The sequence below is a fragment of the Anolis carolinensis genome, chromosome 4, assembly GCF_035594765.1.
Source record: "Anolis carolinensis isolate JA03-04 chromosome 4, rAnoCar3.1.pri, whole genome shotgun sequence".
NCBI lineage: Eukaryota > Metazoa > Chordata > Lepidosauria > Squamata > Dactyloidae > Anolis > Anolis carolinensis.
Genome location: NC_085844.1, coordinates 147,000,661 through 147,015,598, shown reverse-complemented (window position 1 = coordinate 147,015,598; position 14,938 = coordinate 147,000,661). Strand labels below are relative to the sequence as shown.

Here is a 14,938-nt window from a genome sequence, read left to right as displayed (position 1 = left end):
TTTAAAAAATTAAAATTGCTTTTGGAAACAAGTAATCCCCGTGGTCTCCTCACACAGAACAATATTGCCAGATCTCTCCGTGGATAAGATTAATTGGGGTATCCTGTCCCCCATCCCATTTTCATATCTTACCATTGCTCTAGAACTGCATGATTAAAGAATTATGGAGTGATCCTTCTGAGTTTAGCACTGTAGAATTACAAGACCTCACCATTCTTTACTTTTTTGCCAAATTCTATGTTCCCCTTCCTCTTTCTTCCTAATGAAGAACCTCATCATATTGAGAAATGTCCCTGTTAGAGGACTTCAGCCTCTTTTCAAGCATAGAGCTTCTCATATGACATTAAACTACTTTTGGCCATCATGCACGGTCCTCCATGGTTGAAAAGAGGTAGAAATGTCCTGAAAGGAGGGTCTGTTCTTAAGATGAAAAGCACACACCTGTGTTTTAGATGAATTAGGAATCAGCTGGTTTTCCTTGTAATAGACAGCAAGAGCACCTAAAGCTTCAGAGAGCTTCTGTTCAACCATTTTAAAGCTCTCTGCTTGAGTGGTGATGGCATGACTGTTAGCATAGATGAAACTCTGTCCCTTCTGGCAGTTGATGATCATTTATGTAAATGTTAAACATTGATGGAGCAAATATGCTCTCCTGAGGCAGACCGTTCTTGTTTTTACCATCTGCTTCTCTGGCCTTCGAACACAACAAAAAGCTCCTGTTTTGTAGCAGATTTCTTATGAAACAGGTGAGGTGGTAGTCCTTTGTGATATTCCGTTATTTTAAAATATGTGATACAGGGAGAAAAGGATTCTCCATGTGATGAATGTAAGATTAATGTATTGCCAGCTCTTAAGTTTCCACATGCGATAAAAGTGATGGGGAGGCAACAATGGGTAAACAGCTGAAGAGGGAGACTTGCGTGATGGGGAGGCAGAACTCGAAAGATGGTCACCCGTGCTTTCCTATCTCAATGTGATAAGGTCGTAACGGAAAGGCAGTTCTGATTGTACACTTTACCTGTTTTCCTCTCATAGGTGTTTGTGAACTTTGCTAAACAGCAGATGGAGGATGAAGAGATTCCTCTACACCCTCGTGCTGCTGGAGCCAATAGAGAGGTGAAGGTGACCCCTGCTTTCTGTCAACAGGCAACTGCTTAGAGGAGCTGTGAAGCTACTGAAACAAAATCTCTTAACAGCTGAGGGCTGTGCTTAAGGACTCATGCTGGGCAGAGGGATGTGTTCATTTAGGCTTGGTCAGAATTCTCCTGTAATACAACTGTCATTTGTGTACTTTTTTTTAAAAAGCCCAGTTTTCATGTCCATCGCTTCCTGGTTTCATGCTAAACTAGGCATGGGCAAACTTTGGTAGGCTGTTAGGAACTGTGGGAGTTGAAGTCCAAAACACTTGGAAGGTCGAAGTTTGCCCATGCCTTTGCTAAACCAACAGAGGAGAAGCAACACGGATCTTACCTCTTCTTAAAAGTGTATTTTAGGCTTTAATACCAATCAGGCACAAGTCTTTTCTTAAATCATTTGCACTTTCTCCTAACAAATGTTTAAGCTATAACTAAGCAAGATCCAATTTTCCTTTTTATGGTTTCCAATTATGAAATGGTAAAATTTTATGGATAGGGAGGAAAGGAAAGATAACTTAGAAAGTTTTATTCCATAGGAGGGGGGAACAATCTACTGTACTAGTTTTATGGATTCACAGGCCTTCAATACACTCCCAATACACTTCTGTTGTCTTATGGTATCAGTATGGTAGGAAAAAACTTCAGCAGGTGATGAAGATTTCAAAGCTTGGCTTACTTCAGTCTAATGAAAGTGATCAGCAGTGGAGTTCCCATGTGCCATTTTCTCCACTGTGAACACTCTGATATGAGGATTTAGTCTAAGCCTAGATCATCATTGTGTTTAACTGTGTGATGTCAACAGGAAGCCACATGAAAAAGATTTCTAAGGTGCTACTGACACCTTCTTAGAATCCCATAGACTGTACACCTCGCACTACTTATGTTAGATAAGTTTCAATGTTGTAAGTTGCTCTGAGCATTTGTTGAAAGTAAATATTTTTATATAAACAAATTTCTAGTTTATTTAACTAATAGTGTTGGAGAATATCAGATTTAAGTCCATTAATTTCATGTTATGGATGTTGTCAAGCCAGGAAAGGCAATAGCATATATATAGAGAATGTCCTACCAAGGTATTTGATGCAGCACACATCACATATGTTGCTGTGGGTTTTCTGGGCTGTATGGCCATGTTCCAAAAACATTATTTCCTGACGTTTCACTCACATCTATGGCAGGCATCCTCAGAGACTGTGAGGTCTTACAAACTCTGAGGATGCCTGCCGTAGATGTAGGCAAAAGGTCAGGGGAGAATGCTTCTAGAACATGGCCATATAGCCCGGAAAACTCAAGCAACCCAGTGATTCTGGCTATGAAAGCCTTCAACAACACACACAAGGGTTGTTTCAGTGGCCTGCAAGGTACCTGCCAACATTTTGATTGTGTTTTGTAAGTCACTTTCAATTTAAATAGAAAAATGATTAATAAATGCATATGTCAATCCAGATTAGTCCTCAAGACATTCATTGTGAGTTGCTATTTTCCACTATCTTAGGTAACATCTCCTAAACTATCTTCTCTCGGAGAGCATTTGCCATGTAACAAAATGTATGCCTTTATATTTGTGTCTGATTGTATTTGCTGTGTATACCAGAAACTTTTGTCCTATAGTGGAAGGTAACAGAGCTCTGGGTCAGGGATGGACAAATGTGCCCCCTTCAAAGATGTTATTGTAATCCCCAACTTTCCCCCATTTCATAGAATCACAGAGTTGGAAGAGACCTCGTGGGCCATCCAGTCCAACCCCCTGCCAAGAAACAGGAAAATCGCATTTAAAGCACCCCCGACAGATGGCCATCCAGCCTCTGCTTAAAAGCCTCCAAAGAAGGAGCCTCCACCACAGTCCAGGGCAGAAAGTTCTACTGCTGAACAGCTCTCACAGTGAGGAAGTTCTTCCTAATGTTCAGGTGGAATCTCCTTTCCTGTAGTTTGAATCCATTGTTCTGCGTCCTAGTCTCCAGGTCTCTTTCCTCTCTATGATTTCCCCTCACATATTTATACATGGCCATCATGTCTCCTCTCAGCCTTCTCTTCTGCAGGCTAAACATACCCAGCTCTTTAAGCCACTCCTCATAGGGCTTATTCTTTAGACCCTTGATCATTTTAGTCGCCCTCCTCTGGACACATTCCAGCCTGTCAACATCTCCCTTCAACTGCGGTGCCCAGAATTGGACAACGTCTCCCAGGTGTGGTCTAACCAAGGCAGAATAGAGGGGTAACAGAACTTCCCTGGATCTAGACACTATGCTCCTATTGATGCAGGCCAAAACACATTGGTTTTTTTAGCTGCTGCGTCACATTGTTGGCTCATGTTCACCTTCCTGTCCACGAGGACTCCAAGATCTTTTTCACACGTACTGCTGTTGAGCCAGGCGTCCCCCATTCTGTATCTTTGCATTTTATTTTTTCTGCCTAAGTGGAGTATCTTGCATTTGTCCCTGTTGAAGTTTATTTTGTTAGTTCTGGCCCATCTCTCTAATCTGTTAAAATTGTTTTGAATTCTGCTCTTGTCTTCTGGAGTATTGGCTATCCCTCCCGATTTGATGTTGTCTGGAATGTTGATGTTGTCTGATGTTGATAATCATGCCTTCTAATCCTTCATCTCTAAGTCATTAATAAAGATGTTGAACGGAAAGGGGGGGGGGGGGCTCAACTATCTTTGTTTGGCAAAAAAAAAAGAGGGAGGGAGGACAAACTGCCAGGAACAACGTTTTGTCTTTTAAAATGAGATGTAGGAACTCCCTAAGCTTTTACATCTTTACAAAAATTTCCATTCAATTATGTTTCTTTCAAGTGCAGCAGGATTATTTTGCCAGAAATTGAAGAAAATCCAAATCGTCACCAACAAGTTCTGATATATCTTCCTATTTATAATTATTTGGACTGAGTTCAAAATATAAGCTCGAGTTTATTGCATATTCTCTTTACAAATAGTGGAAAAATTCTGTACATTGTTTCTAGACAAATAAATCTTTGTTGCTAAAGTCCTACATAAAGTCTGAGACAATATTGTCCCCATTTCTTCAAATGATGTTTCCAGAGCCTTCATGAAACATACTGACCACTATAGGCAAAATCATAACCTGGGAGAGTTAGACGGTTCTTTCCAATTTGGGAGACCTGGGTATCTTCTCTGAGGACTACAATTCAGCTTCAGTCTGTCTACTGAACATGTGTCCCACACTTGTATATATTTACTTGGAAGTAATTTCCATTGAGTTCAGTAAGCATTACCATCAAGTACTTGTGGACAGAATTGCAGAATAAAAACGTTTTCCAAGACTAAAAAACACAGATAATCAAGTGATACAGTCCTGGAATAGTATGGTCCCAACTACGCTGTTATCAAATTATTACCCTTAACATAAAATACTGGCTTTTCTCAGTTCTAATAGTCTCTCTCTGTAACACTATTATTGACATTTTAAAAGTATTTGCAAGAGCAAATGCTTTCTCGAGATAGTCCATGCAACTGTCTGTGCCTTGGATATTATATGCAATCCCATCTGGAGACTTCCTTTTTGGATATTCCCCAGAATATGCAATTTGATGAAATTCCAGACATGGCAAATTGTCATACTTCCTCTCTTCCTTAATTTTTTTAAGCCTCACCAGCCAGACTGAGTTAGCTCCAAACATTCTTCGCTACCAAGGCGGCAATAGGGGAAAAAACCCAGGAATTAATACTGAAAACAAAAACACAAAACCCTGAGATGTGGTCTTTGAGCCCATGGTACTTCTCATAGCAGAATAATTTTAGCATGCACTCAATATTTTTCATTTACATTATCACTTCATAACAGTATATCCTTTTTCTGCAAGTGTCTCAGTACGGTCCATTGACTTTGCTTCCTAAAATTCAGGATGGGAGAAAAAAACCTCTTGTTCTTTAAAGTAAGAAAGGAATGATGGACATTCTAAGGCTAGGATAATCCTTAAATTGTCGTATATAGGTGCCATGCTTGTCTTTTGCCCAGACTGTCATCTGAATGAAACAGAGTAAGGTGAACAATCCCACTGCAAAAAACACAGAGAGAAATACTGTCAAATTTCATAAAATACCCAAGTCAACATAATACTTTAAAAATTGAAAACTAAGTCTGTTATTCACCTGGTACGCACTGAGTCAAGATAGTAAAACCAATCCATGTGCCCAGCTGCAATAGCCAAGAAAAGCCCGGAATTATTGACCTGATTAAAAATGCTAAAAGAACCAATTATTACATAAAACAGGGATATTGTTTTTACTGCTGTTCACTGCATTGAGTCTCTTTAAGAGAAAAAAGTGGTGTAAAGATATAGTTATTATTAGCATTATTCCACTATCTGTTTAACAAGCAAAAACAGTACAACTGAGATACAATTATACACCTATTCAGAACATCAACCAGTATTTTGTCAGTAAGTGCATATAATCCACACAGCCCTGCAGAGAGATAACTATACATTTCTGCACTCACCTCCTTCAATTCTGCTAAGAGACCAACTTAACAGTCACAGTTATTTTGGTTTTGTTTCACATATCAGCTTTTAAGACCAAATGGAAGTAGGATACGCTGGGATCATGTACCCCATTGGATAGCCAAAATACAAACAATTTGTCCCTATCTACCCACCATGCCTCCAAGAACTATATAGGCAGCTACACCTCTTGCCCTATGTATCTAAAAAGAGTCTCCCCTCCAAGATGTTAACCCCAATAATTTCTTCCAATTCTCATTAAATTCAAATCACAATTTTGGAATTTGAAAAATACCACTAATACGCATATTCTATTTTTTGTCCTATTCTCCTTCCATACCAACTGAATCAACTGCAATTTTGGGTTCTGTAGCTGAATGAATGTGGGGTGTCGGGATTTAGAATCCAAACATATAGAGGCACATATTGCCTCTTCTATTAAGTGATGGTGTAGTCCTTTTTAAATTCTTCTGCAGAACATTATCCTTTCTGGCTCCTTTCTTGGTGTGGCTTATTTATACAGGAATTATATTCAAGGTGTTTCCAGAGGTATATTTTTAATCAATCACAACATTTAAAGGGGAGGGTCCAGACACCATTTCATTTTCACCATTGCTTTTACCGTCTTTTTCTTTCCACGCTGAATCAGTTCAGGAAGTAAAGGTGGAATAGCTAGACAATGTCTTTTGGTTAATGCTAGGAGCCATCTATAGAAGTTAATTGCATTGCAGTTCCTTTGATTAATGTTCATTCCTTTACTCAGAAAATGTCAAAATGCCCAGCTAAACCTCTATATGTAAATGGAGTACAGTAGAGTCTCACTTATCCAACATAAACGGGCCGGCAGAACGTTGGATAGGCGAAGATGTTGGATAATAAAAAGGGATTAAGGAAAAGCCTATTAAATATCAAATTAGGTTATGATTTTACAAATTAAGCACCAAAACATCATGTTATACAACAAATTTGACAGAAAAAGTAGTTCAATACACAGTAATGCTATGTAGTAATTACTGTATTTACAAATTTAGCACCAAAATATCACAATATATTGAAAACAGTGACTACAAAAATGCGTTGGATAATCCAGAATGTTGGATAAGCGAGTGTTGGATAAGTGAGACTTTACTGTATTTATGTCATTTTACAGTATTAGTAAGTAGACAACAAACTGCAGGGTCTACTCTGCCTTTTGACAGACCTCTGAGATTTACTAACTGGAGCCTGGTGCAAAGAAAATAATCCCCAGAGTTAAAAATTTAAACCCATGCATTTGTTCAGAGCACCAGAATTAAATAGAGCTTTCTACACAAACACCAGCTCATAAATATTTCAGGCTTCATTTCAGCATTTTTGCTGTGATTGTTAAATAATTGTGAATCAGACCAGTAAATCCATGCTGTCTGTTCCTAAGAGGCAGCTCCAACTTCAGTATATTTTGATAAGATGGTGAATTTGAATGGCACACAACATCCAATAAACTGAATAATGAAATAATATTCACAGAATGCATCTAAGATATTCCACCTATAAGAATGACATGTCCTAACCACCCTAAATAGGCATCTCTGCCTGTTTCTTCATTGAGAATGTACTCTCTTAGAAGCTACCCCAGAGAAGGTGTTAGAATCCCATTAGTTTACACACACACTTGCAGAGCATAGACTAGTGTTTTATCAACTCAACCACCATTTGGACTGCAATTCAAACCTCCAAGAGCTGGCAAAGTATTGAAGATTGCAGCAATTTAAAATATACAGCCAACCCAAACTAAATCTCACATTATTGCCTGATGTTTTAAAAAAAGCAAGTACATACCTCATAAGTATAGTTGGGGCAGGACACAAAATAAAATAGCCACGTGAAAGGATTCTTTGTTGGGTAAGGAATCTTACAGGTCTTGGATCCTGTCAATTAAAATATTCACACAGATATTTCAAAATGGTATCTTTTCTGGTTTATCTTTTCACACTGTCCAATGTTTCCTATAGTATATAGGCTTAATGGGTAACATCAGTAATCTATAGCTACTTGTTTTGCTCAGGTCTTGCACCTGTATAGATGTGTTTGCTGCAGTTCAAGAGAAAATTAGATCTTTGATGTGGAGGTATATAAGAAATAATAGGGTTTTTTTTAACTTCTGTTAAAGTAGTTCTGTGACTGCTTTACAGTGGCATCTGAGCCTGGATCTACCCTGTCCTATATCTCAGGATCCAATCCCAGATTATCTCCTTATCCCAGATTATCTGACAATGTAGATTTAAACAATCAAGTTCAAAGCAGATAATCTGGGATCAGATCCTGGGATATCAGTGTAGATACAACCTGAGGCAGAATCTGATCCAAATACGAAAGTCCAAAATAACTATGGCTGGATCTATATCCCAGCATCTGATCCCAGATTATCTTCTTATCCCAGATTATTTGATGGTGTAGACTCGTATAATTCAGTTCAAATCAGATCTGGGATCAGATCCTGGGATATAGAGCAGTGTAAAACCAGAGAAGCTTTCAGTGCTTCTAAATTCTAAATGCTGACCATCCAACAATGGCCCCAAGTGCCTCTTCTGGTCAAAACAAAAAGAAGGATTAAATAAATACATAAATAATTCTAAACTGAATGAAATCCCAAAACAGCATAGTGGTCAATGATATAGGACTGAATGCTGCAGGTCTTCAGAACCGACTAAAACACTTTAAATAGATTCCCTTTAAATCCTGTGTATGCATGTGTTCCTTTGCTTGAGCAACCTTTAGAAGTATAGCAAGAGAAAGGCACTCAGCTTTTACCATCTCTTCTGAGATTACTAAGCGCAACATGGATAGAAAAGTTTCCGGCTTCACAGGTCTGCCATGAGAAAGAGAGAGAGGGAGGAAAAACAATGAAAACATGATCACTCAATATTTATTTTTCCCAGTCAAACAAGGTTAGTCCTTAAGCAGATCTTCCAAAAAACCCACTCTGTGTTTCTAGAGCCCATTTTAATATGTGGTCTAGGAGGATCCTATATGCCGCCCCCCTGCAATGCACAGAGCAATGCTTCTAAAATGACTACCTGTTCCATCTGATACATAAATCTCAGTTAAATATCCTAAATACACCTCATCTTGTTTGGTCTTGGAAGATAAGCAGCACCTAAAATGTTCATCAAAAGCAGCTTTACCCTTTTCTAAGGCCCCTTCTACACTGTCCTATATCCCAGGATCTAATCCCAGATTATCTGCTTTGAACTGGATTATATGAGATGGTAATACTACTATTATTCCTTGGATTAATAGCTACCATCCGTATTCGTGCCCTGTTCATCCCACCAGCTAAATAGACATCTTGAGCAATGATCAATCTATTTGCCCCCAAGGAACTGGGAAGGCTTCTCCTCGATGTTTTGATGTTTTGCTCTTTGTCCAATATAACAGGTAGTGTTTTTTATTTAATTTTATTGGTTAAGTCATAATTTGTTTTTATACGTTGGGTTGTCAATCTTCGTTATTATGGGTGTATTGTTGTTGTGTTCAGACATTGAATATTTGCCTTTTATGTTTGGAATCCGCCCTGAGTATCTCCGGCAAGATAGGGTGGAATAGAAATGATGATGATGATGATGATGATGATGATGATGATTATTATTATTATTATTATTATTACACTGCCAGATAATCAAGGATAAGGAGATAATCTGGGATCAGATCCTGGGATGTAAGGGCAGTGTGGAGGTCTGTATTGCATTGTCCTACTGATGGAGAAAGACAGAAGGGTGTAAAAGGAAAAAAGACTACCTACTGCCATCCTTCTGCCCTATTTCAACTCCTCGGCCTTCACCTAAAAAGACATTCCACATTTGGTTCCCTAAACTATTGGAAAACAATGTGTTGTCAAAGGCTTTAATGGCCATAATCTCTGGGTTGCTGTGAGTTTTCGGGGCTGTGTGGCCATTTTCCAGAAACATTCTCTCCTGATGTTTCGCCCACATCTATGGCAGGCATCCTCAGAGGTTGTGAGGTCTGTTGGAAACTAGGCAAGGGAGGTTTATATATCTGTGGAAGGTCCAGGGTGGGAAAATGAACAAAATCTGGCTACCAATATTTAAAAAACTCTATCAGAGTAAATAAAGAACAACACTCTGAAAACGGCAATTCCAGACATAAAACAATCAGGGACAGCTAACACCTCCCCACAAAAGATTTCCCCAGGCAGGAAGCAGCCAGGTTTTGAAGCTGCCATGCTTTTCAATGCTACTCAAAGTGGCCAAGTGCAACATTCACACTTGCCTCCAACAGATAAGAGTACTTTTTCCCACCGTGGGCATTCCACCAATATATAAACCTCACTTGCCTAATTTTCAACAGACCTCACAACCTCTGAGAATGCCTACCATAGATGTGGACAAAATGACGGGAGAGAATGCTTCTGGAACATGGCCATACCATCTGAAAAACTCACAGCAACCTATGGGAAGACAATCTGAAGTCTGTTGTACTCCATGGTGACAGCATTCTGATATTTCTCCAGCCCTGGAGGATTCCTGTCAGCAGGATAAAAGAAAGGGAAGTGCACTCATTTCCTCAAACCCTATTTACTTCCACAAGAAACAGGGAGGAAAACCATTTAAAATAGCTTTAGGACTGTCTCTATGGTTGGTAGTATGTCTGAAAGCTTAGGATACTCTGTACTGTATCTCCAAAGCCTCTCCCCAAACCATACTGTGCTTCAGTCAGACCACTTTTTACCTCTTCTGTCACAGGTGCTCTGATGTTGATAATATTTTTTCTTTAAATAATCTATATCCTGTTTTTCTCCTAGCACAGGGCCCAAGTTAAGAGCCACTAAACTTTCTATAGGGATAGGAAGCGGAAGAATCAAAGATCACACCTCCTACAAGGTTGCAGGAGATCTAAACTATGCTATGGCTCCTGGGATACTTTTCCAAGGACCATAGGGTTGTAGACTAAGGATTATTTGCTTGCTCCATTAAGGCCGAAGGTACACACAAAAGGCATTCCATATATGATTGTTTTAAAGTTGCAATATACTTACAAAAACCATGATCAGCGCAAAGTTGACTTGTTTTTGTCCATAAGCTACAAAACAAAAGTTTTATGAAAGTCACATTTAGCACTCAAATAATCCTGGCTGAAATAATATGTTCAAAATATTGTTTTGATTTCTTTTGCAACTTACAAGGTGGTGTGTAAAGAGGATGGTTAATATAGTAAGCAAGCCAGGCAGCAAATCCCCAATAATACGCACAGTTCTGTAAAACAAAGCATGTATGTGTGTTAATATTTTGCATTATGTAGAGCAAATATGTTTCATCTTTGTACATGTTTGCATTGGCACATCTGTGTATGGAAACATGCAATATGCAAACACACATCTAAGGCTGGATCTATACCACCATATGATCCAGATTAACAAATCAGATAATCTACATTATCTGCTTTGAACTGCATTACATGAGTCCACCCTACCATAAAATCCAGTTTAAAGCAGATATTCTAAATTTTATATGCCCTATATCTCAGGATCTGATCCCAGGTTATCTTTTTATCCCAGATTATCTGATAATGGAGACTCATATAATCCAGTTTAAAGCAGACAATCTCGGATCAGGTCCTGAGATATAGGGCAGTGTAGAAAGGGCCTTGGTTCTATATCGTTGTCCCTCTTGAATGTGGCCAAGAAACAAAACCCAAGCAGGGATGTCACAGTAAACAAAGAGCCCATTTATCAGTGGCTGCCAACAAGTCCTATGGTGCTACATACACAATCTTTATTAACAAACCTATTGGAAAGAATGACAAAATCTGTTACCAAATCAAAACTGGGGCAACTGCTGGCAGATTTATCTCAGGGCCCTTCCACAAAGCCATATAAACAAGAATACTAAGGCAGAAAATCTCATAATATCTGCGTTGACCTGGGTTATCTGAGTCCACACTGTCATATATTCCAGTTCAAATCAGATAATGTAGGATTTTATTCGGCTATGTGGAAGGGGCCTCGGGCTGGATCTACACTGCCCTATCTGATCCCAGATTATCTGATTTGAACTGGATTATATGAGTCTACACTTCCAGATAATCTGGGATAAACAGATACTCTGGAATCAGATCCTTGGATATAGGGCAATGTGGAAGGGGGCTCAGTTTAATGGAGTTGCCATGTATGTTCATGTTTTCTCTCATGTACATTACTAGCTACTATTCACTTCTGTTGATAAATTATTGCAATTAATAACATAGACATAATTGGGAGGAGTGAGGAGGAGTGAAATTTTCCTTCTGTTTACATCCTGGGTAAAAAAAAACACACAGAAAAATGTATATTAACCCATACAGAGATGCATTAAATTGCCAACACTTTAAGGGTTCTTTCAATAAACGCCCTCCCTTTGTAGATAGCTTTCATTTCCGTAGATAGAGGAAATTTTAGTGATCTGTTAATTGATAATATTTAGTGCTACTGACAGGATTTATAGCTATTAAGACAAGAGAGAGAGAAAAATTACAAGGAAAGTTTTTTGGGAAGACATTCAAAACAGAAGAAATTTAAAAATTGAAAGTAATATTTTCCTCATATTTAACACATATTAGTGGAGATTTGTAAAAGGCACCATGATGTAATGGGTTGACTGGAAAGAAATGTGTTAGCAGCTGATTGGCTAAGCGTGCCAGGAGCCAACATTCTGATTGGCCTATGCCTATGCCTATGCCTATGGCTTGCTGCTGAGAGAAACGGTTTGAGCAGGCACTTTTATCTCAGAGAGCGAAGAGGTAACAGCTAGGGAATTAATGGCTGCCAGCTCTCTGAAGCCTGATCATTTTTAAGGCAATGTGGCATATTTAAAGACTGTTTTAAAAGGACTGTTTATTCTCTCTGTTCTCTGTAAGAAACCAGAGAGACTACTGTATATATTGTTGCTCTGTTTGACCTATTGAACTGAAGTAAAGTTCCTGTTACTGTAGAGTCTCACTTATCCAAGACTCGCTTATCCAAGGTTCTGGATTATCCAATGCATTTTTGTAGTCAATGTTTTCAATATATTGTGATATTTTGGTGCTAAATTCGTAAATACAGTAATTACAACATGACATTTCTGCGTATTGAACTACTTTTTCTGTCAAATTTGTTGTATAACATAATGTTTTTGTAAAATCATAACTTAATTTGATGTTTAATAGGCTTTTCCTTAATCCCTCCTTATTATCCAAGATATTTGCTTATCCAAGGTTCTACCGGCCCGTTTAGCTTGGATAAGTGAGACTCTACTGTATTTATTTCACAAGCCTGAGTGGCACGTTATTAGACTGCAGGGTAAACTTTTGTTCAGAAGCCGTGGTAAAGCTTCTATTAATTTGCATCTACAACTTCCAACAATATTGTTGTTATTTATTTGTAATATACCTGAAAGATTATAAGATCTAAATAGTTCAGATCCCAGCGAAAAGCTCTTTTATCAGCATAAGAAGGCATTTCATGGGAACATGAGCCCAATTTACTCCACAACACTATATATATAAAATATATATATAAATATATAAAGAGACTTTCCAACTCTGGTAGAAGTTGTGTCAATTCCATTAAATGTCTTTATCAGAAATTCAAACATTAACTTTACTTGAATTCACAGAGTGGTTCACTATTAATATTTAATGATACATCACAGAAAATAAAGTTGAGGAAGCAATAGCAGATGGCCCCGATGCAAGGAACACAATCCTAGTCCAATCTCTGAGTCACAGTTGAAGCCATCATCTCTCTTATGGAAAGAACGTTTTCCTCTTTTCTAAATAGTTATGCTATTACTTTGGAGGGTAAATGGAGAAGTGGAGCTATATTTATTTCTTGATGTATAGATTGGAATCCTTTACATAACATTCAAAACTGCACATAGTGTTGAAACACAAAAAACATTACAATAATAAAAACTACAAGAAAAAAATTAAAAACCAGGTAAACCTCCATTGGGGACCATTTCTCTACATATAGGCTGCATCTACACTGTCTTATATCCCAGGATCTGATCCCAGATTATCTGCTTTGAATTGGATTATATGAGTCTACATTTCTTGGGATAAACAAACATGTAATCTAGGATCAAATCCTGGGATATAGGGCAGTATAGATCCAGCCCATAGAGGCATCATTTGTGGAGACTGTTTTTCATTTGCTAGGGCCATTCTAAATAACCTATCATTGCAACAAAATGAAAGCAGACACTAATTTGTTTTCTGTTCTGCATGGCCCAATTCCATAAGGCAAAATATATTAACATTAGTCATTAAAGAACAATTTAAGAAAAGTTTGTTATTACAATCTCAGGGTGGCAAGTTGATGGGAAGATCAGCATTTTAAAAGTCACCACAGATATGATGCTGCAATTTTTAAGGAAGTGGTCTGTCTAAATACCCTAAAGGCACCAGATCCCCTCGAATCTTGGAAGCCAAGTAGGATCAGCCCTGGTTATAATGCTTGGATGGGAGAGTGCCAATGGATACCAGGTGCTGAAAGCTGTATTTCAGAGGAAGTAACTGGCAAACCACCTCTGTGTAGTCCTTGCTTAAGAAAACCCTATTAAATTCATTGGTTTCCTTATGTTGACAGGCAACTTGAAAGCACGCACACACAAAAGTAGTAGAACAGTGGATCAGATAATCCCATCCCTGCAACTGTCTAAGGCCCCATCTACACTGTCATATAATCCAGTTTCTACATCCACATTATCTGCTTTGAACTGAATTACATGGTAGTGTGGACTCATATAATCCAGTTCAAAGCAGATAGTCTGGATTCAGAAACTGGATTATATGGCAGTGTGGACTCATGTAATCCAGTTCAAAGCAGATAGTCTAGATTCAGAAACTGGATTATATGGCTGTTTGGACTAATATAATCCAGTTCAAAGCAGTCTAGATTCAGAAACGATTATATGGCAGTGTAGATCCAGCTTCAGATAAAAAATGCCAGAAGGACATTTTATTCTCCAAACTTGGGACGTTATTCTGTTTTTATTTTACAGTCATGTGTCAGAGTTAACTGTTAGTTTAAAAGGGGATTTAATCTGTCCTTCATGCTTCTCCCTTCTCCAAATGGAGCAAAATGGAACTTAAGTATGCCCTTGTGACTACCTATAAATAATAATGTTACAGGTCATATTCTCACTTGTGAGAAATTATTACACTCAAGTTCGGCTTGTCACCTATGCCCTGAAGGAATGATTTCTCAAAAGAAAACCATCCTTGGCTATCCCTGTTTTGACCAATCTCAAGGCAGGGAAATATTCTGAAAAGAAGCTTTTCACTATTGGACGAGACCCAGCACTAAATGGTTTAATTAATGT

At 38.3% G+C, this 14,938-nt stretch overlaps 2 protein-coding genes across 6 annotated transcripts in view; one reads left to right on the top strand and one right to left on the bottom strand.

Moving 5' to 3' along the window:
• abca4 (ATP binding cassette subfamily A member 4) overlaps window positions 1–3,771 on the top strand; it is a 137,136-nt gene extending 133,365 nt beyond the window's left edge. For all 4 annotated transcript variants that reach the window (XM_062977959.1, XM_062977958.1, XM_003220057.4 and 1 more), the window contains 2 exons: window positions 1,036–1,116; window positions 2,838–3,771. In XM_062977959.1, the coding sequence (XP_062834029.1) occupies window positions 1,036–1,116; window positions 2,838–2,912 (156 nt within the window). In that variant the 3' untranslated portion in view covers window positions 2,913–3,771. The remainder of the gene's footprint in view (window positions 1–1,035; window positions 1,117–2,837) is intronic.
• A 253-nt stretch (window positions 3,772–4,024) lies between these two features.
• LOC100560578 (very-long-chain enoyl-CoA reductase) overlaps window positions 4,025–14,938 on the bottom strand; it is a 46,567-nt gene continuing 35,653 nt past the window's right edge. For both annotated transcript variants that reach the window (XM_062977963.1, XM_062977964.1), the window contains 6 exons: window positions 10,777–10,849; window positions 10,633–10,676; window positions 8,382–8,445; window positions 7,416–7,504; window positions 5,248–5,293; window positions 4,025–5,153 (listed from right to left, as the gene is read on the bottom strand). In XM_062977963.1, the coding sequence (XP_062834033.1) occupies window positions 5,026–5,153; window positions 5,248–5,293; window positions 7,416–7,504; window positions 8,382–8,445; window positions 10,633–10,676; window positions 10,777–10,849 (444 nt within the window). In that variant the 3' untranslated portion in view covers window positions 4,025–5,025. The remainder of the gene's footprint in view (window positions 5,154–5,247; window positions 5,294–7,415; window positions 7,505–8,381; window positions 8,446–10,632; window positions 10,677–10,776; window positions 10,850–14,938) is intronic.